Source organism: Taudactylus pleione, unplaced genomic scaffold (genome assembly GCF_031769625.1).
Source record: "Taudactylus pleione unplaced genomic scaffold, aTauple2 ptg000103l, whole genome shotgun sequence".
Classification (NCBI taxonomy): Eukaryota; Metazoa; Chordata; class Amphibia; order Anura; family Myobatrachidae; genus Taudactylus; species Taudactylus pleione.
This window is the reverse complement of record NW_028284505.1, coordinates 2,116,217-2,136,344: the sequence shown is the minus strand read 5'-3', so window position 1 is coordinate 2,136,344 and position 20,128 is coordinate 2,116,217. Positions and strand designations below refer to the sequence as shown.

At 53.8% G+C, this 20,128-nt stretch overlaps 1 protein-coding gene across 3 annotated transcripts in view; it reads left to right on the top strand.

Moving 5' to 3' along the window:
- Window positions 1-20,128, top strand: part of FPGT (fucose-1-phosphate guanylyltransferase) — a 94,349-nt gene that overhangs the window by 62,256 nt on the left and 11,965 nt on the right. The window contains exons 2-3 of one of the 3 annotated variants that reach the window (XM_088470773.1): window positions 4,689-4,883; window positions 13,279-13,371. In XM_088470773.1, coding sequence (XP_088326899.1) covers window positions 4,689-4,883; window positions 13,279-13,371 — 288 coding nt within the window. Of the gene's footprint in view, window positions 1-4,688; window positions 4,884-13,278; window positions 13,372-20,128 lie in introns of those variants that run through there. The other 2 variants (XM_088470774.1, XM_088470775.1) reach the window with 2 other exon arrangements.

Below are 20,128 nucleotides of genomic sequence, written 5' to 3'. Positions count from 1 at the left end.
AGAAGCGGAGCTTCCAATCAATATCTTGGAACTCCGTGCGGTCTTCAATGCTTCCAGCAGGCACATCGGGTTCTCCAGGGTCGTCCGGTACAGGTCCAGTCGGACAACGCTACCACCGTGGCCTACATAAACAGGCAAGGAGGAACCCGAAGTCGGGCGGCTCTCGTGGAGGTCTCTCGGATCCTGGTATGGGCGGAGCGCAGTCTTCCGGCCATATCAGCGGTCTTCATTCCGGGAGTGCTAAATTGGGAGGCGGACTTTCTAAGTCGCCAGGACGTTCATCCGGGGGAATGGTCCCTGCACCCGGACGTTTTTCAACTGCTGGTGGACAGATGGGGTCTTCCAGAGATCGACCTCATGGCGTCCCGGCACAACAACAAGTTGCCGGTGTACGGGTCTCGCACAAGAGACGAAGAGGCGTCTCTGGTGGATGCTCTGTCCGTCCGGTGGACGTTCCGGTTCGCATACCTGTTCCCTCCGGTCTCCCTTCTTCCACGGGTGATCCGGAAATTCAAACAGGAAGGAGGGACGCTCCTGTTGATAGCTCCCGCGTGGCCCAGGCGGCACTTGTTCTCAGACCTTCAGGGTCTGTCCGTGGACAGTCCTCTGCGGTTGCCGCTACGACCGGACCTTCTGTCACAGGGTCCTTGTCTTCACCCGGACCTGACTCGGCTGTCTTTGACGGCGTGGCTGTTGAGACAGCCATGCTGAGGTCCAAGGGGTTTTCCAGTTCTGTAGTGCGTACCATGTTACGAGCTCGGAAACCGTCTTCCGCGAGGATATACGATCGTGTGTGGCATACGTTCTTCCAGTGGTGTCGACCGAGAGGTTATGCACCGCGGGAGTTTAGTCTGTCTCGGATACTCGCCTTCCTACAAGCGGGACTAGATCATGGGCTTCGCCTTGCTTCTTTGAAGGTACAGGTTTCGGCCCTGTCTGTCTGGTTTCACCGTAGGATTGCTACAATCCCGGATGTGCGTACCTTTATGCAAGGTGTTCTCCGCATTCAGCCGCCCTTTGTTCCATCTGTGGAGCCTTGGGATTTGGCTGTGGTCCTGAGGGCTCTCCAGGGACCGCCGTTTGAACCACTGGGCTCAGTGGATCTTAAATGGCTAACAGCTAAGACTGTTTTCCTTCTGGCTATTGCTTCGGCCAGACGTGTTTTTGATTTAGGGGCTCTTTCTTGTAGACCCCCTTTCTTGGTTTTTCATGGGAACAGGGCAGTGCTCCGCACTCGGCCCGAGTTTCTTCCCAAAGTCGTTTCCCAGTTTCATGTTAACGAGGAAATCGTTGTTCCGGCTTTTAACTCACCTGGTCTTTCCGTGGGTGAGGCCTCTTTGGATGTTGTGCGGGCCTTAAGGACTTATGTTGACCGCACTTCTTCGTTTGTCCTCTATGGCTTCCGTAAAAAGGGTTGGCCTGCTTCAAAGCAAACTTTGGCGGCCTGGATCCGTATGGCTATTTCTGAAGCTTATCTTCATGAAGGCCTGCCGGTTCCTCCTTCTGTGAAGGCTCATTCCACTAGGTCTGTGGGTCCTTCGTGGGCAGCTCGATGTGGTGCCTCTGCAGTCCAGATCTGCAAGGCTGCTACGTGGTCCTCTGTCCATACCTTCATGAGGTATTACAGGTTTGACACCTTCGCCTCTCAGGATGCTTCCTTCGGGTGGCGGATTCTCCTTTCTGCACAGGAGCGTCCCCACCCTTAAAGGATACTGCTTTGGGACATCCCCAAGGTATCCTGTGGATACCCCATGGACCCTGAAGTAGAAAATATGAGATATGGTAAGAACTTACCCTTGTTATCTCTATTTCTACGAAGTCCATAGGGTTCCACAGGACTCCCGCCCTGTCGCACCTGTGCTGCAGATGGGCTTTGCTCTGGTCACCGGTTTTCCCGTCTCCCTCTGGTGAGAATGTGATTCTTGTATGTGTCCAGATCTTTTTTCTCTCTCTTCCTTCTCCTCCTCCGGCCTATGACTTGGTAACTAACTGAGGTGCCTTGGCTCGGGGGCGGGGTATAGGAGGGGGACCTAGTGCATCCTGGGAGGCTGAAAGCTTAACTCTTTGGTGCCCGATGACTGACGTCACACCTATATCCTGTGGAACCCTATGGACTTCGTAGAAATAGAGATAACAAGAGTAAGTTCTTACCATATCTCATATTTTTTTTGCACTGTTGACCTATTGACTGTCAGCCTTTACCTTGTCGATCTTTTATTCCACACCCGAGTGAAAGATGGCTGTTTAGAATACACCTCCCCATGATTTCATGGTTATTGCCCAGCTCAGGCGCCGCGTTTGACATGCACTGATGTGAAATTGTGATTTTAAAGTTTTCATTGCAGTGAAGGGGTTAAAGCCGGATCCTAGACGTCGCAGCGTAGTTGGGTAACAGCGGCGCTAACTGCGTTGCAAAACTAGTATCTGACATCTACTCATACACCCAGCAATTACATCCACCTATACGCCACAGGGAGAACGGTGTGAGAATAGGTCGTAATTAAGTTTCGTTTGAATGCACTTTAAATATTCAGTGACAGCTACTTCCGTCAATTAAATGTAGAGGTTTAGTCTGGCAACGTGAGGATTTCCTGACAGGCTCGGACACGGCGCTGCAGTAGCTGTAGAATCCGCCAGTTCCCAAAATTTTAATGAATCTGTGTCTGCGCTTTCTCTTACATAGCACGTGGCGTGCCGGGTCTCCTGGGAGCTGTGTTACTTTGTCAAAATGAATTCTCCCAGCAAACTGTGTTACTGCACGTAAAGGGGAACTAAGCCGGCTCCTTGCAATATGCTACAGAGATCAAATGACAGGGAAAGGAACCTGTTTGTTTGTTTTGTTTTAAACTGCTGGTGGCGTAAAAATAATCGCACGGCAGCTCAGCACTAGCGATTCCGAGGGAAGTGGGGGGGGGGGCTGTTATCTGGGAATGTCAGATGGCCGTCCTTCCGGTTCGTTGACTGATCTATGTTATTGTGGCCGGGACTCGCAAAGTAAACGTCCAGTGGTGATGATTACGCCTCATCATCCGATCAATCTACAGTACTTAGGGCCTGATTCAGACCCGCTCGCAAGCGGGTCGATGTTGGCCCAGTGCGCATGCGCAAGACCCGGATAGCGACGGACAAACCGTTGCTCCGGGTCTCGCACCAAAGGGGGCGTGCTGTCGATGTTGAGTGACAGCACGCCCCCTTTGGTGGGCTTGCCGGGGGCGTGGCTGCCCAGACGGAGGTGTTCCCATGGGAACGCCTGCCGTCTGGGGCCGGCCCCACTGACATCACAAGTGATGTCAGTGGGTGGACTTCTTGCTTTGTAAGAGCAGGAAGCCCACTGGGACTTGCGGCAACGAGACCCTACCACAAGGGTCTCGTTGCAAGTCCGATGGTCGCGATGGTCTTGACCATCGCGACCATCATCCTGGCTGCTCGCACTAGCTGTGGGTGGTCACCCACAGCTATGCGAGCGGCCAGGAGGCCGCTCTAAAAATACAATAGGCGGGCACTGATTTAGAGCGAGCGCTCTGAAAGAGCATCAGGTTCTGAATCAGGCCCTTAATCTACTTGAGTTCCATATGTTGCACCCAATGGACACGTACGTGTAAATTGCTCTGTGATCTTATGGAACAGATGAAAGATAGTCCTGCTATATAGAGTATTTTACCAAAGAAAATGGTGATGTGCCAGAAATAAATGTATTACAGGGTCCGGATGCCTTACATAGAAGATCTAACTGCGCCACAAAACACCGCCCCCCAATCTGCGTTGACTAAATTGTGTACATAAGCAAAGCTTCACTTTTGCTAATTACCTGCATCCTGTGACCATATGCGCCTGGTTTGCGCTAGCCATGCGTCGCATTCGCTTACGCCCGTGGTTATAGTTATTTGTTTTGTTTGTAAAATATGCGATGGCTATTGGGTATCAATAAAACTTTCGATTTTTCTGTAATACATCAGAAATGACTCCCCTCTGGCGGTGTGAGAAAAAAATACATTTGCATAGGCACGCACAGAAATGCATAATTAGGGAATGGGTATTTAATGCCGGCTGTCGGGATGCCTCCTGTCAGAATACCGACTGCGGCATCCCGATGGTTAGTATCCTTACCGTTCCTCCCCCCTAACCCTCCCTTCTTGTAGCCTAACCCTCCCCGTTAGTTCCTAAACCTAAGTGTCTCCCCCCCTTCCTGCCCAACCCTAACCCTCCACCATAGTGCCTAAACCTAACCGCCCCCCGTAAAACCTAATGCTAACTGACCTGGACCTAAGCCCCTCCCCCGCGGGCACGGGTCTTCCTGGATTTCGGGATTAAGATAGGCGTCGGTTTTTGGAAGCCTATCATAACTCCCTTGTCGGAATTCCTTGCTTCCCCCAATCTCTTAACTACATTCCCATAATTAGATGTCCAAGTAACAAAGAAAGCACCAATCAGTGTTAGCAGTGTATTTGCGAACAAACCAATCAGATTCTACTTAACATTTATCTAGCAACTACTAGAAGATAGTAGCTAGAATCTGATTGGTAGCTATGGGCAACACCTCTGCTTCTAAAAACCCGCACTTTAGTAAATATCCCCCTTAGATCTCTTCTCTCTAATGTACTTTTATCATGTAACTTTAATGATATAAGTGTTTTTTTTTCCTCTGTCGATATCGCTTTTACAATAAAACCGTAACCGTCTGTGCGCAGTGTGCTTCTGGCTCTTCCCATTTCCAGGTAAAGAAGTACAATCTGGGGACTTCTGGGACGTGGTTGTCATTACAGCAGCTGACAAGCAACAAGAGCTAGCCTATCAGCAGCAGATAGCGGACAAGCTCACAAGGCAAGAACTTCCTCTCGGAGTCCGTTATCATGTTTTCTCTGATCCGCCAGGACCCAAAATAGGTGAGCCCTCCAGCCGGTGTTATAATTGGAAACCTTTAGGCCCGGAGCAGAGATTCCACCTGTGGCTTTGTGTCTGCCGCTGTGCACCCGGCTCGCCAATCAGTGCATGATCCCAGCCTATAAATATCCAGCCGTTCCTAAAGTGTGATGCTGGCTGGAGATACAAGCCGGCGTCCTCCGTAATCTGCGCCCTGCAACACTTGTCTCTCCAATAGCTGTCTGACGTATTGTCACTGAGTGATGTCTCACCGACTCTCCAGACTGTCAGATGCTGTGTATATCCCCAGCGGACGCTCACCCCACTCCCCATATCTATCTATATATATATATATATATCAAAGGATACAAGAGCTGGCATAGAGCGCCTACTGTGCTTATATAACTTATTAAAAAATAAAACTAATACCAACCATGTTTGTAAAAGTGATTTTGTGCAATTAAAGTGCTAATACAGGAGTGGCAGTATTTAAACTACCATCATCATTATATATATTTCTACTTCAGGGTCCATAGGGGGTCCACAGGGTTGACCTTGGGGTATAGCTGGATCTGGATCCACGGGCACCACGCAGTTAAAGCTTTGCTGCTCCCAGGATGCACTTGGGTCCGTCCTCCTCTATACCCCGCCCCGGCCACAGGCACCTCAGTTTTAGTTGGTGCCCGGCCGGAGTCGGGTCACCCTGTCGCAGTGGGGCTGCAGGAGCAGCCCCTAAGCTTTATTTTAAAAGAGAAATTTTTTATTTTTTTCTTCTTTTTTTACACTTTTAGAGCGGCAGCATCAGACTGTCCTTTAGGACGTCCACGCTGCCGCTCCTTCTCCCCGCTGGCGCCGCGACGCCAGTACAGCTCTGGGGATCGTGGCGGGACCCCAGAGCCTGTACTAGCCGGGCTCTGGGGACTCCCTTGACTGCTGCCGGACGCAACGGGGATCAGGTAAGCCGCGGGTCGCCGCGTGCGGCGGCCCGCGGATACTTCAATGCAGTCAGGAGCCTCCGGTCTCTGGGGACAGACCGGAGGCGCTAGCGGCGGCGGCGGGCTCCCCCTCAATTGAGGAATACCCCGCGTGTCCGCTAGACCACCAGGGTATCAGGCTGGTAGCGGGACCGGCAACCCGGGGGTTGCTAGCCAGGGGAGGCAGCCTTCCCTGTCTAGCGGCTCCTCCCCTCAGCTCAGCGCGCCTTTCAACTAGGAGTCTGGCGTCGCTGAGCTGCTCTTATCTCTCGGCCACTCCTCCTCTGAGGTCTCCGGCGGCCATCTTTACTGGCACATCGCAGACTCCCAGGCGGTATCAAGTGGACCGGTCCCCCTGTGTACCTCTCCCCTGCTAAAGGACAGTGTACACAGCGCTATAGCCCTCCCAGACACTGAATCTGGGCGGTTGATTGTAGCGGAAGGTGCAGTGAGTATAACTTTTCTGCATTGTATGTGACTATTGCTAGTGCTGCCTGTCTGTGACTTATTCTCCTTACTGTCAGCTTATAACTATCCCTTTCCTTCTCCTACGGCCCGGCAGGTGTGTGGGGGAAGGGCGTTTTTCTGAGACCCTCACATATATAAAACACGTATTTGTGGGGTCAGTCACATACTGTTGTGTGCTACACAGTACCATATCTGGGCTGTTGTTTCGCATACTGGTGAGTGCGCGGGTGTTAAAACCGTAATTCCTGTGGTGATACCTATTTCTTGTGTATTTACGGTATCATGTCGGATGAGGAGACTGAGCGCTCTGTGGCTCCTGTGCTATTTTCCTGCAGACGCTGTGCTGCTGGAGTTGATGGGGAGGACTTATCTCAGGATGGTCTGTGCGGGCGGTGCCAGCTGGTACCGGGCCCCTCCAACCCCCCTGTATCACAGGACCCTCCTTGGGCGATGTTTTCACAGGTGCTGGCGTCTATTGCGGACCGGTTATCGGTCCCATCAGCGGTCCCTTCTAGGGCGTTACCGCAGCCCACCATCCCCCATTCCCCGAGGGTTCCACAAATGTTGCGGTCTTCCCCCGGGGCCCAGACTGTGGGTCCTTACTCGGGACTGCCTGTGTATGTGCAGTCTTCCCCAGGGACGTGTCAGTCTGTAGTGCCTTTGCAGAGTGTTGCTCCGACGGCTCCTCCGCCTTGGGTGGATGTTCTATCCAGCTCCGTACAGAGTCTGGCGGCTTCATCCTCGGCGTTTCAGTCTATGTTGCAAGGTGATGTGCCACCAAGGGTGTCTAAACGTCCGGTTGTGAGTTCACTAGCTGCGCAGTTGTCGGACTCGGAAGTGTCCTCAGATGATGGAGAAATCCATGAGGACTCTGACTCTGATGTCATGGGGCAGGAGGTGGAAGCTAAGTCCTCCATTAATGTTCCAGCCTTAGTTAGGGCGGTGCGGGCTATCCTACATGTTGAGGATGATGCGCCGGCTCCTAAGTCGAAGTTTCCTAATTTTAAAAAGGCCAAGGTGACCTCAACTGTGTTCCCCCTGTCTGATCAATTATCGGATCATATGGCGGCGGCCTGGCAATTACCTAGTAAGAGGTTCCATCCACAGAAGAGGTTGGCGGCGAACTATCCTTTTCCTGAAGCTCATTGCAGGAAATGGGAAACTCCGCCGGCGGTGGATTCCCACGTTACCCGCTTGATCAAAAGCGCGACGTTGCCATTGCCGTCTATCTCCTCTTTGAAGGTTCCCACGGACAGGAAGGTGGAGACTTGTTTAAAGTCCATTTATTCTCTTTCCGGGGCGGTGGCTCGCCCGTCCATGGCTATCTCCTGGGTGGCTAAAGCCATTGAGGCATGGGCCAATGCCTTGGAGGATACCTTTCCTGATGAGGCTCCGGATATCCAGAGAGCGTTAGTGGGACAGATGCGGGATGCAGCTTCCTATATTGGGGAAGCGTCTTTGGATGCCAGCCTGCTCACTTCTAGGGTGTCGGCTGCAGCGGTATCTGCTCGGCGCTCCCTGTGGCTGAGGTCCTGGAGGGCTGATGCAGATTCAAAAAAGGGTCTGGAGGCCTTGCCTTTTAATGGTGATTTACTATTTGGTCCGGATTTGGACAGAATAGTGGATACTTTGGCTAAGTCCAAGTCGGCTTTTCTCCCTTCGGCCTCTGCGCCGGCTAAAGTGAGGAGCTCTGCCTTTCGGTCCTTTCGGGTTCAGGGTAAGGCCAAGGGCCAGTCCTTCCCGAGACATTCGGCGACCAAGGCCGCACCCAAGCCCAAGAAGCAGGCATGGAGTGCTCGGCGCCCTTCTTCCAAGCAGGAGGATAAGCCTGCTGCCTGATGGGACGGGCCTCTCTCTGGGGGACCCCAGAGTGGGAGGCCGACTTCTCCAATTCGCCCAGTGTTGGCACAATACCACCACGGATGCCTGGGTTCGAGAAGTAGTCTCTCAGGGGTACGCCCTGTCTTTTCGGTTCAGGCCGCCCCACCAGTTTTTTTGTACGAGTCCTTCTCTGGACAAGACCAAAGCTGGTCAGATTCAGGTAGCTATAGAATCCTTGCTACAAGCAGGGGTCATTGTTCCCGTTCCGCAGTCTCAGCGCGGGACGGGGTACTATTCTACTCTGTTTCTGGTACAGAAACCCAATGGTTCTCATCGCCCTATCCTGAATTTGAAGTCTCTGAACAGATACCTCAGAGTTCCCAGGTTCAGGATGGAAACGTTACGTTCCATCATTCTGGCGATGGAACCCGGGGATTATATGGTCTCCCTCGATATCCAGGACGCCTATCTCCATGTGCCCATAGCACCGGCACATCAGCGGTATCTGAGGTTTGCTATCCTGAACCATCACTACCAATTTCGGGCGTTGCCTTTTGGCCTTTCCACGGCTCCGAGGGTGTTCACCAAGGTGATGGCGGTTATGGCTGCCCACCTTCGGGGTCAGGGTCTACGTCTGTTGCCGTACCTGGACGATCTTCTGCTGCTGGCGAGCTCCCCGGAGGTGCTTCTTCGACATCTCCACCTGACCATTGCTTGTCTTCAAGCACACGGGTGGTTGATAAACTGGAAGAAGTCCTCCCTGATTCCATCACAGCGGATGGTTCATTTGGGAGCCCTGCTGGATTCTCGTCAGCAGCGGATTTTCCTGACTCCAGAGAAGGTCTCCTCCCTGCAGCTGCGGATACACAGTTGCCTGAGCAGTTGCCGCCTGTCGGTCCATTCAGCTATGAGAGTTCTGGGGTCCATGGTGTCGACATTCGACATGGTGGAATTTGCCCAGTTCCATTCCCGGCCCCTGCAGGGGCTGATTCTATCGGAATGGAACGGGTTACCTCACCGGATCCGCTCTCAGATGCTGGTGTTGTCCGCGGAGGTTCGGCAGTCTTTGGCTTGGTGGCTTCAGACGGTGCATCTGGTCGAGGGGCGCCCCTTTTGGATCCCGGACTGGGTCCTGCTCACGACGGATGCCAGTCTTCGGGGTTGGGGGGCAGTGACCGGCTCATTATCGCTTCAGGGTCGTTGGTCCGCGGAAGAAGCACTTCTCCCCATCAACATCCTGGAACTGCGGGCTGTGTACAGGGCCCTGCAGTCGTCCGGCCCCGCTCTTCACGGAAGGGCGGTTCAGGTGCAGTCCGACAACGCCACCACGGTGGCGTACATCAACCACCAAGGGGGAACTCGCAGTCGGGCAGCAATGTCGGAGGTGTCTCGCATTCTTGCTTGGGCGGAGTGTCACGTTCCAGCGATCTCGGCAGTCTTCATTCCCGGAGTCCTCAATTGGGAGGCGGACTTCCTCAGCCGTCACGATGTGCATCCCGGGGAATGGTCGCTTCACCCAGAGGTGTTTCAGCTACTCGTGGACAGGTGGGGGCTGCCGGAGCTGGACTTGATGGCCTCCCGTCACAATCACAAGTTGCCCGTTTACGGGTCAAGGACAAGAGACGCAGGCGCCTGTCTGGTAGACGCTCTGTCGGTGAAATGGACGTTTCACCTGGCGTATCTGTTTCCTCCGATATCCTTACTTCCTCGGGTTCTGCGGAAATTCAAGCAGGACGGCGGCACGCTCGTGCTGGTGGCTCCGGCGTGGCCCAGACGTCCTTGGTACTCCGATCTGAGGTGCCTCTCCATCGACGCTCCGTACCTTCTTCCTCAGCGTCGGGACCTGTTGTCTCAGGGGCCCTGCCTTTACCCGGATCTGGGTCGGCTGTCTTTGACGGCGTGGCTCTTGAGACAGCCGTCTTGAGGTCTAGGGGTTTCTCCAGTTCAGTGATTGGTACCATGCTTAGGGCACGCAAGCCTGCCTCCGCGCGGATTTACCACAGGGTGTGGCGCACTTATTTTCAGTGGTGTGAATCCAGAAACTATGATCCGCAGGTGTTCCGGGTTTCCAGAATCTTGGAATTTCTTCAATCGGGTTTGGACCTCGGCTTACGCCTGGCCTCTCTGAAGGTTCATGTGTCTGCTTTGTCCGTATGGTTTCAGCGACGGATTGCTACACTGCCAGATGTTTACACCTTTTTCCAAGGTGTTCTCAGGATCCAGCCTCCCTTCGTGCCTCCGGTGGCTCCGTGGGACTTGACGGTGGTACTGAGGGTCTTGCAGGGTCCTCCTTTTGAGCCGCTTGAGTCGGTGGAGCTCAAGTGGCTGACGTTTAAGACCATTTTTCTCCTGGCAATTGCTTCGGCCAGGAGGGTTTCAGAATTGGGGGCGCTTTCCTGTCGCCCTCCTTTTCTGATTTTTCACCAGGACAGGGCAGTGCTCCGCACGCGTCCTGAGTTTTTGCCCAAAGTGGTTTCAAAGTTCCACATTAATCAGGAACTTGTTGTGCCAGCTTTTCAGTCACCTGATCTTTCGGCTGGTGAGGCTTCCTTGGATGTGGTCCGGGCACTTAGAATCTATGTGGACCGGACTGCTTCGGTTAGGAAGTCGGATTCTTTGTTTGTCCTCTTTGGTTTTCACAAGAGGGGTTGGCCTGCCAACAAGCAAACGATAGCCCGTTGGCTTCGTTCAGTTATTTGTGAGGCTTATGCGCAGGAGGGTTTACCTGTGCCAGCCTCTGTTAAGGCTCATTCCACTCGTTCTGTGGGTCCCTCTTGGGCTGCTAGACGTGGCGCCTCCGCTGTTCAGCTGTGTAAGGCGGCTACTTGGTCTTCAATTCAGACGTTTTTGAGGTTTTATGCGTTTGACACCTTCGCCTCTCAGGATGCATCCTTTGGGCGCCGGGTACTCCTTTCAGCACAGGAGCGTCCCCGCCCTTAGTTGAACTGCTTTGGGACATCCCCAAGGTCAACCCTGTGGACCCCCTATGGACCCTGAAGTAGAAAACAAGAGATATGGTAAGAACTTACCTTTGTTATCTCTGTTTCTACGAAGTCCATAGGGTCCACAGGGCGCCCGCCCTGACGCACCTGGCTTCAAATGGGCTGTGTGGCTGGTCACCGGTTTTCCGTCTCCCATTTCTGTGAGTATGGTTTCTTGTGTGTTCCAGTCTTCCTTCTCTCTGTTTAGTCTCCTCCTCCGGCCTTAGCTGCTTACCAACTGAGGTGCCTGTGGCCGGGGCGGGGTATAGAGGAGGACGGACCCAAGTGCATCCTGGGAGCAGCAAAGCTTTAACTGCGTGGTGCCCGTGGATCCAGATCCAGCTATACCCCAAGGTCAACCCTGTGGACCCTATGGACTTCGTAGAAACAGAGATAACAAAGGTAAGTTCTTACCATATCTCTTGTTGTAAACTTATTAGTATGTGATCTTTAGAATAAAAACAATCAGTACAACTAAAGTGCCAATGCAAAGATCCTTGAAGAAGTCCAGGATACGGACGAAACGCGTTGGTGGTGGCTCCTATTCTCTTCCCATTTATGAACTTGCCGTTTTTATCAGATAAGAGACGATTTTTTATCCTTATTTATTCTGATAAATTCATAACTATCTTTCTATATATATATACATATCTTTATTCATATTTTTATGTGTTTTATGTATTTTATCCTTCATGTAGGAGTATATTATATTTGTGTCTGATTAAAAATCATTTATGCATTTTAAAAAAAATGAACTTTTTTCACTTTTATTAATTTACACGTATTTTACGTATTATTGTCATTAATTAATTACGGATTCTTCAAGGATCTTTGCATTGGCACTTTAGTTGTACTGATTGTTTTTATTCTAAAGATCACATACTTATAAGTTTACATATATTTAATGATGATGGTAGTTTAAATACTGCCACTCCTGTATTAGCACTTTAATTGCACAAAATCACTTTTACAAACATGGTTGGTATTAGTTTTATTTTTTAATAAGTTATATAAGCACAGTAGGCGCTCTATGCCAGCTCTTGTATCCTTTGATTGTTTGTATATGTAACAGATCACCACTGTTACATTTTTCTGCTGGTTGAGCTGACACTCATATGTTATTTGGGGTGCACGATAACGGTTTCACAAAAAACTTTTTAGTTTGAGATAAAGGGACTCGTACACAATTGGCGCTGCAGTCTTCTGATATATATGTCAGTCAGTGCTTATTGTTGAGAGGAATGAACGTTACATGGTATTAGGCTCCATTAAAACAAAATGCACAAAAACCACAATAATATTACAAGTTTTTGTTTTTGGCTTTACCTTGTAATAACTTTCTTTTAAAAGGGAGGGGGGTGCTAGCACCTTCAGGCGACTTTAGTCCATTGGCACACACCCAATATTGGAAGGTACGCTATTGGTTCTCGCAGGTCATGCTGCAACTTTCACTAAGAACATGGCTGTCTGTCTCCAACATGCTCTTATATCTAAATGGCATTGTTTATGCGTGGTCAGATATACCCGTGTATATATATATGTATACAGAAAACTCAGCACTCACCATTGTTAAATCACTCACGATAGTACATAGATAATGGGGTTTGGGTTTTATGGATTGATCAATGCACTCTATGATAGCAGCTACCTGGTTTCCATAAGTATGACAGATAGTGTAGGACCTGCAGAGAAGTGGGGTCCCGTGATGTGGGCTGCAGGCTTAGATGCATTGATCAATCCATGAACCAAAACCCCATTATTTATGTATTATTGTGAGTGATTTAACAATGGTGAGTGCTGAGTTTTCTGTTTTTATTTAAGCAAGGTGGTCACAAGCCACTTTGCACCCCAGGCCTGGGAATGGCGAATGCAGGTCTGCACTCCAAATCTGGGAGTGGCGAGTGCAGTGGATTTCTGACTAATATATATATACACACATATATATATACATATACATTATATAGAGTGTTAATTCTAGCACCCTGGACCTGATGCAACCCGTGCAGTACCTCTCTCCTGCCTGGGGTGTCGCTCTCTGCTCTGATGTGTGTGTGTGTGTGTGTGTGTGTGTGTGTGTGTGTGTGTGTGTGTGTGTGTGTGTGTGTGTGTACATCTGCGCATTGATAGTCTATGTACAGTATTTTTTTTTTTACTGTGGATATTTTTCTTTTAAGGAAACGGGGGATCGACTCTATACTCCCTGCACTGTTTGCAGCAGCTATATCCCAATGCATTGGACTCCTTTACCGTAATGCTAATCCATGCTGGTATGTTTGTGCATTTACCCTTCGCAGTATTTCCGTGATCATTTTCTCGTTATATAGGGTATAATTGGCCAGTACAGGATCCTTATTTTTTTTTTTTTTAAAGTCAATAACATAAGATCGCTGGAGATTATCTAACTTAACTAATTAAACATAATCGATGTGCTTAAATTTAATAGGTCCTGTAATGATTTTCAATTATCCAAGTATCCTCCGCTATGCTAAGTACTTGTTGTCTCTTTATCTCGGTTTGGGTCTATTTCTAATAAGCAATATGTTTTCAAACTTTAAAATAGTGCCCTAAGTATGGCGTGTTATTTTTATATAAAAATTTTTTTTATTTATAATTAAGGATATGCCGTCTTTTTAATAGTCTCTTTGTTTTTTGCTTAATAAGAAATCCTTAGCTTGTGGTCTTTGTTTGAGCGGCAAAGTATACAAATGCTGTACAGTATGCATTCTTCATGAAATATATGGTTCCAGGTTGTCCTATACGCCAAGTTATAATAGGACGCAGTTGGGATTCCGGCGCGTGGGATGCCAGCTATCAGAATCCCGGCGCCGGCATCTGGACGGTAAACAGTGTGGTTAAGATTAGGCACTGGGGGGGGGGGTAGGGTTAGGCACTGGGGGGGGGTAGGGTTAGGCACTGGGGGAGAGGGTTAGGTTTAGGCACTGAGGGGTTAGGCACTAGGGGGGACGGTTAGGGTTAGGCACTGAGGGGGAGGGTTAGGGCTAGGCACCAGGGGGGAGGGTTAGGATTAGGCACTGAGGGGGACGGTTAGGGTTAGGCACTAGGGGGGAGGGTTAGGACACTGAGGGGAAGGGTTAGGCACTGGGGGGAGAGGGTTAGGATTAGGCACTGAGGGGAGGGTTAGGGTTAGGCACTAGGGGGGAGGGTTAGGCACTAAGGGGGGGGTTAGGGTTAGGGCACTGAGGGGGAGCGTTAGGGTTAGGCACTGAGGGGAGGGTTAGGCTCTATGGGGAGGGTTAGGGTTAGGCACTAGGGGGAGGGTTAGGCACTGGGGGGGAGGGTTAGGGTTAGGCACTGAGGGGGAGCGTTAGGGTTAGGCACTAGGGGGAGGATTAGGCACTGGGGGGGAGGGTTAGGGTTAGGCACTAGGGGGAGGGTTAGGCACTGAGGGGGAGCGTTAGGCACTAGGGGTAGAGTTAGGCACTGAGGGGGAGCGTTAGGGTTAGGCACTAGGGGGAGGATTAGGCGCTGGGGGGGAGGGTTAGGGTTAGGCACTAGGGGTAGGGGTAGGGTTAGGCACCAGGGGTAGGGTTAGGCACCAGGGGTAGGGTTAGGCACCAGGGGTAGGGTTAGGCACCAGGGGGAGGATTAGGCACTAGGGGTAGGGTTAGGCACCAGGGGGAGGGTTAGGCACTGAGGGGGAGCGTTAGGGTTAGGCACTAGGGGGAGGGTTAGGGTTAGGCACTAGTGGGGAGGGTTAGGCCCTAGGGGGAGGGTTAGGGTTAGGCACTAGGGGGAGGGTAAGGCACTGATGGGGAGCGTTAGGGTTAGGCACTAGGGGGGAGCGTTTGGCACTGAGGGGGAGCGTTAGGGTTAGACACTGAGGGGGAGAGTTAGGGTTAGGCACTGAGGGGGAGGGTTAGGGTTAGGCACTGAGGGGGAGGGTTAGGGTTAGGCACTGAGGGGGAGGGTTAGGGTTAGGCACTGAGGGGGAGGGTTAGGGTTAGGCACTGAGGGGGAGGGTTAGGGTTAGGCACTGAGGGGGAGGGTTAGGGTTAGGCACTGAGGGGGAGGGTTAGGGTTAGGCACTGAGGGGGAGGGTTAGGCACTAGGGGGGAGGGTTAGGCACTGAGGGTTAGGGTTAGGCACTGAGGGGGAGGGTTAGGGTTAGGCACTGAGGGGGGAGGGTTAGGCACTGAGGGGGGGGTTAGGCACTAGGGGGGAGGGTTAGGGCACTGAGGGGGAGGGTTAGGCACTGGGGGGGGAGGGTTAGGATTAGGCACTGAGGGAGGGTTAGGGTTAGGCACTAGGGGGGGTTAGGGTTAGGGCACTGAGGGGGAGCGTTAGGGTTAGGCACTGAGGGGAGGGTTAGGCTCTATGGGGAGGTTTAGGGTTAGGCACTAGGGGGAGGGTTAGGCACTGAGGGGGAGCGTTAGGGTTAGGCACTAGGGGGAGGATTAGGCACTGGGGGGGAGGGTTAGGGTTAGCCACTGAGGGGGAGCGTTAGGGTTAGGCACTAGGGGGAGGATTAGGCACTGGGGGGGAGGGTTAGGCACCAGGGGGAGGGTTAGGCACTAGAGGTAGGGTTAGGCACTGAGGGGAAGCGTTAAGGTTAGGCACTAAGGGGAGGATTTGGCGCTGGGGGGGGAGGGCTGGGGGGTTAGGGTTAGGTACTAGGGGTAGGGTTAGGCACCAGGGGTAGGGTTAGGAACCAGGGGTAGCGTTAGGCACTAGGGGGAGGATTAGGCACTAGAGGTAGGGTTAGGCATCAGGGGGAGGGTTAGGCACTGAGGGGGAGCGTTAGGGTTAGGCACTAGGGGTAGGGTTAGGGTTAGGCACTAGGGGGGAGGGTTAGGCACTAGGGGGAGGGTAAGGCACTGAGGGGGAGCGTTAGGGTTAGGCACTAGGGGGGAGCGTTTGGCACTGAGGGGGAGCGTTAGGGTTAGACACTGAGGGGGAGCGTTAGGGTTAGGCACTGAGGGGGAGGGTTAGGCACTGAGGGGGAGGGTTAGGGTTAGGCACTGAGGGGGAGGGTTAGGCACTGAGGGGGAGGATTAGGGTTAGGCACTGAGGGGGAGCGTTAGGGTTAGGCACTAGGGGAGAGGGTTAGGCACTGAGGGGGAGGGTTAGGGTTAGGCACTGAGGGGGAGGGTTAGGCACTAGGGGGGAGGGTTAGGCACTGAGGGGGAGGGTTAGGGTTAGGCACTGATGGGGAGCGTTAGGGTTAGGCACTGAGGGGGAGCGTTAGGGTTTGGCACTGAGGGGGAGGGTTAGGCACTGAGGGGGAGGGTTAGGCACTGAGGGGGAGGGTTAAGCACTGAGGGGGAGGGTTAAGCACTGAGGGGGAGGGTTAGGGTTAGGCACTAGGGGGGAGGGTTAGGGTTAGGCACTGAGGGAGAGGTTTAGGGTTAGGCACTAGGGGGGAGGGTTAGGCACTGAGGGGGAGGGTTAGGCACTGAGGGGGAGCGTTAGGGTTAGGCTTTAGGGGGGAGGGTTAGGCACTGAGGGGGAGGGTTAGGGTTAGGCACTAGGGGGGAGGGTTAGGCACTAAGGGGGAGGGTTAGGCACTGAGGGGGAGGGTTAGGGTTAGGCACTGAGGGGGAAGGTTAGGGTTAGGCACTGAGGGGGAGCGTTAGGGTTAGGCATTAGGGGGGAGGGTTAGGCACTGAGGGGGAGCGTTAGGGTTAGGCACTAGGGGGAGGATTAGGCACTGGGGGGGAGGGTTAGGGTTAGGCACCAGGGGGAGGGTTATGCACTGAGGGGGGGAGGGTTAGGGTTAGGCACTAGGGGTAGGGTTAGGCACCAGCGGTAGGGTTAGGCACTAGGGGTAGGGTTAGGCACCAGGGGGAGCGTTAGGCACTGAGGGGGAGCGTTAGGGTTAGGCACTAGGGGGAGGGTTAGGCACTAGGGGGAGGGTTAGGGTTAGGCACTAGGGGGAGGGTAAGGCACTGAGGGGGAGCGTTAGGGTTAGGCACTGAGGGGGAGCGTTTGGCACTGAGGGGGAGCGTTTGGCACTGAGGGGGAGCGTTAGGGTTAGACACTGAGGGGGAGCGTTAGGGTTAGGCACTGAGTGGGAGGGTTAGCGTTAGGCACTGAGGGGGAGGGTTAGGGTTAGGCACTGAGGGGGAGGGTTAGGGTTAGGCACTGAGGGGGAGGGTTAGGGTTAGCCACTGAGCGGGAGCGTTAGGGTTAGGCACTGAGGGGGAGCGTGAGGGTTAGGCACTGAGGGGGAGGGTTAGGCACTAGGGGGGAGGGTTAGGCGCTGAGGGGGAGGGTTAGGGTTAGGCACTGAGGGGGAGGGTTAGGGTTAGGCACTAGGGGGGAGGGTTAGGCACTGAGGGGGAGGGTTAGGGTTAGGCACTGAGGGGGAAGGTTAGGGTTAGGCACTGAGGGGGAGCGTTAGGGTTAGGCATTAGGGGGGAGGGTTAGGGTTAGGCACTAGGGTGGAGGGTTAGGCACTGAGGGGGAAGGTTAGGGTTAGGCACTGAGGGGGAAGGTTAGGGTTAGGCACTGAGGGGGAGCGTTAGGGTTAGGCATTAGGGGGGAGGGTTAGGCACTGAGGGTTAGGGTTAGGCACCAGGGGGGAGGTTTAGGGCACTGAGGGGAAGGGTTAGGGCACTGAGGGGGAGGGTTAGGCACTGGGGGGGAGGGTTAGGATTAGGCACTGAGGGAGGGTTAGGGTTAGGCACTAGGGAGGAGGGTTAGGCACTTGGGGAGCGTTAGGGTTAGGCACTGAGGGGAGGGTTAGGCTCTATGGGGAGGGTTAGGCACTAGGGGGAGGGTTAGGCACTGAGGGGGAGCGTGAGGGTTAGGCACTAGGGGGAGGATTAGGCACTAGGGGGAGGGTTAGGGTTAGGCACTAGGGGGAGGATTAGGCACTGGGCGGGGGGTTAGGGTTGGGTACCAGGGGGAGGGTTAGGCACTATAGGTAGGGTTAGGCACTGAGGGGAGCGTTAGGGTTAGGCACTAAGGGGAGGATTAGGCGCTGGGGGGGGAGGGTTAGGGTTAGGCACTAGGGGTAGGGTTAGGCACCAGGGGTAGGGTTAGGCACTAGGGGGAGGATTAGGCACTAGAGGTAGGGTTAGGCACCAGGGGGAGGGTTAGGCACTGAGGGGGTGCGTTAGGGTTAGGCACTAGGGGGAGGGTTAGGGTTAGGCACTAGGGGGGAGGGTTAGGCACTAGGGGGGAGGGTTAGGCACTAGGGGGAGGGTTAGGCACTAGGGGGAGGATTAGGCACTAGAGGTAGGGTTAGGCACCAGGGGGAGGGTTAGGCACTGAGGGGGTGCGTTAGGGTTAGGCACTAGGGGGAGGGTTAGGGTTAGGCACTAGGGGGGAGGGTTAGGGTTAGGCACTAGGGGGGAGGGTTAGGCACTAGGGGGGAGGGTTAGGCACTAGGGGGAGGGTTAGGCACTAGGGGGAAGGTAAGGCACTGAGGGGGAGCGTTAGGGTTAGGCACTAGGGGGGAGCGTTTGGCACTGAGGGGGAGCATTAGGGTTAGACACTGAGGGGGAGAGTTAGGGTTAGGCACTGAGGGGGAGGGTTAGGGTTAGGCACTGAGGGGGAGGATTATGGGTTAGGCACTGAGGGGGAGGGTTAGGGTTAGGCACTGAGGGGGAGCGTTAGGGTTAGGCACTGAGGGGGAGCGTTAGGGTTAGGCACTAGGGGGGAGGGTTAGGCACTGAGGGGGAGGGTTAGGGGTAGGCACTGAGGGGGAGGGTTAGGGTTAGGCACTAGGGGGGAGGGTTAGGCACTGAGGGGGAGGGTTAGGGTTAGGCTCTGAGGGGGAAGGTTAGGGTTAGGCACTGAGGGGGAGCGTTAGGGTTAGGCATTAGGGGGGAGGGTTAGGCACTGAGGGGGAGGGTTAGGCACTGAGGGGGAGGGTTAGGCACTAGGGGGGAGGGTTAGGCACTGAGGGTTAGGGTTAGGCACTGAGGGGGAGGGTTTTGCACTGAGGGGGAGGGTTAGGGTTAGGCACTGAGGGGGAAGGTTAGGGTTAGGCACTGAGGGGGAGCGTTAGGGTTAGGCTTTAGGGGGGAGGGTTAGGCACTGAGGGGGAGGGTTAGGGTTAGGCACTAGGGGGGAGGGTTAGGCACTAGGGGGGAGGGTTAGGCACTGAGGGGGAGGGTTAGGGTTAGGCACTGAGGGGGAAGGTTAGGGTTAGGCACTGAGGGGGAGCGTTAGGGTTAGGCGTTAGGGGGGAGGGTTAGGCACTGAGGGGGAGCGTTAGGGTTAGGCACTAGGGGGAGGATTAGGCACTGCGGGGGAGGGTTAGGGTTATGCACCAGGGGGAGGGTTAGGCACTGAGGGGGAGCGTTAGGGTTAGGCACCAGGGGGAGGGTTAGGCACTGAGGGGGAGCGTTAGGGTTAGGCACTAGGGGAGGGTTAGGCACTGAGGGGGAGGGTTAGGGTTCGGCGTTAGGGGGGAGGGTTAGGCACTGAGGGGGAGCGTTAGGGTTAGGCACTAGGGGGAGGATTAGGCACTGCGGGGGATGGTTAGGGTTATGCACCAGGGGGAGGGTTAGGCACTGAGGGGGAGCGTTAGGGTTAGGCACCAGTGGGAGGGTTAGGCACTGAGGGGGAGCGTTAGGGTTAGGCACTAGGGGAGGGTTAGGCACTGAGGGGGAGGGTTAGGGTTGGGCACTAGGGGGAGGATTAGGCACTGAGGGGGAGTGTTAGGGTTAGGCACTAGGGGGAGGATTAGGCACTGGGGGGGAGGGTTTGGGTTAGGCACTAGGTGTAGGGTTAGGGTTAGGCACCAGGGGTAGGGTTAGGCACCAGGGGTAGGGTTAGGCACCAGGGGTAGGGTTAGGCACTAGGGGTAGGGTTAGGCACTGAGGGGGAGCGTTAGGGTTAGGCACTAGGGGGAGGGTTAGGGTTAGGCACTAGGGAGGAGGGTTAGGCACTAGGGGGAGGGTAAGGCACTGAGGGGGAGCATTAGGGTTAGGCACTAGGGGGGAGCGTTTGGCACTGAGGGGGAGCGTTACGGTTAGACACTGAGGGGGAGAGTTAGGGTTAGGCACAGAGTGGGAGGGTTAGGCACTGAGGGGGAGGGTTAGGCACTGAGGG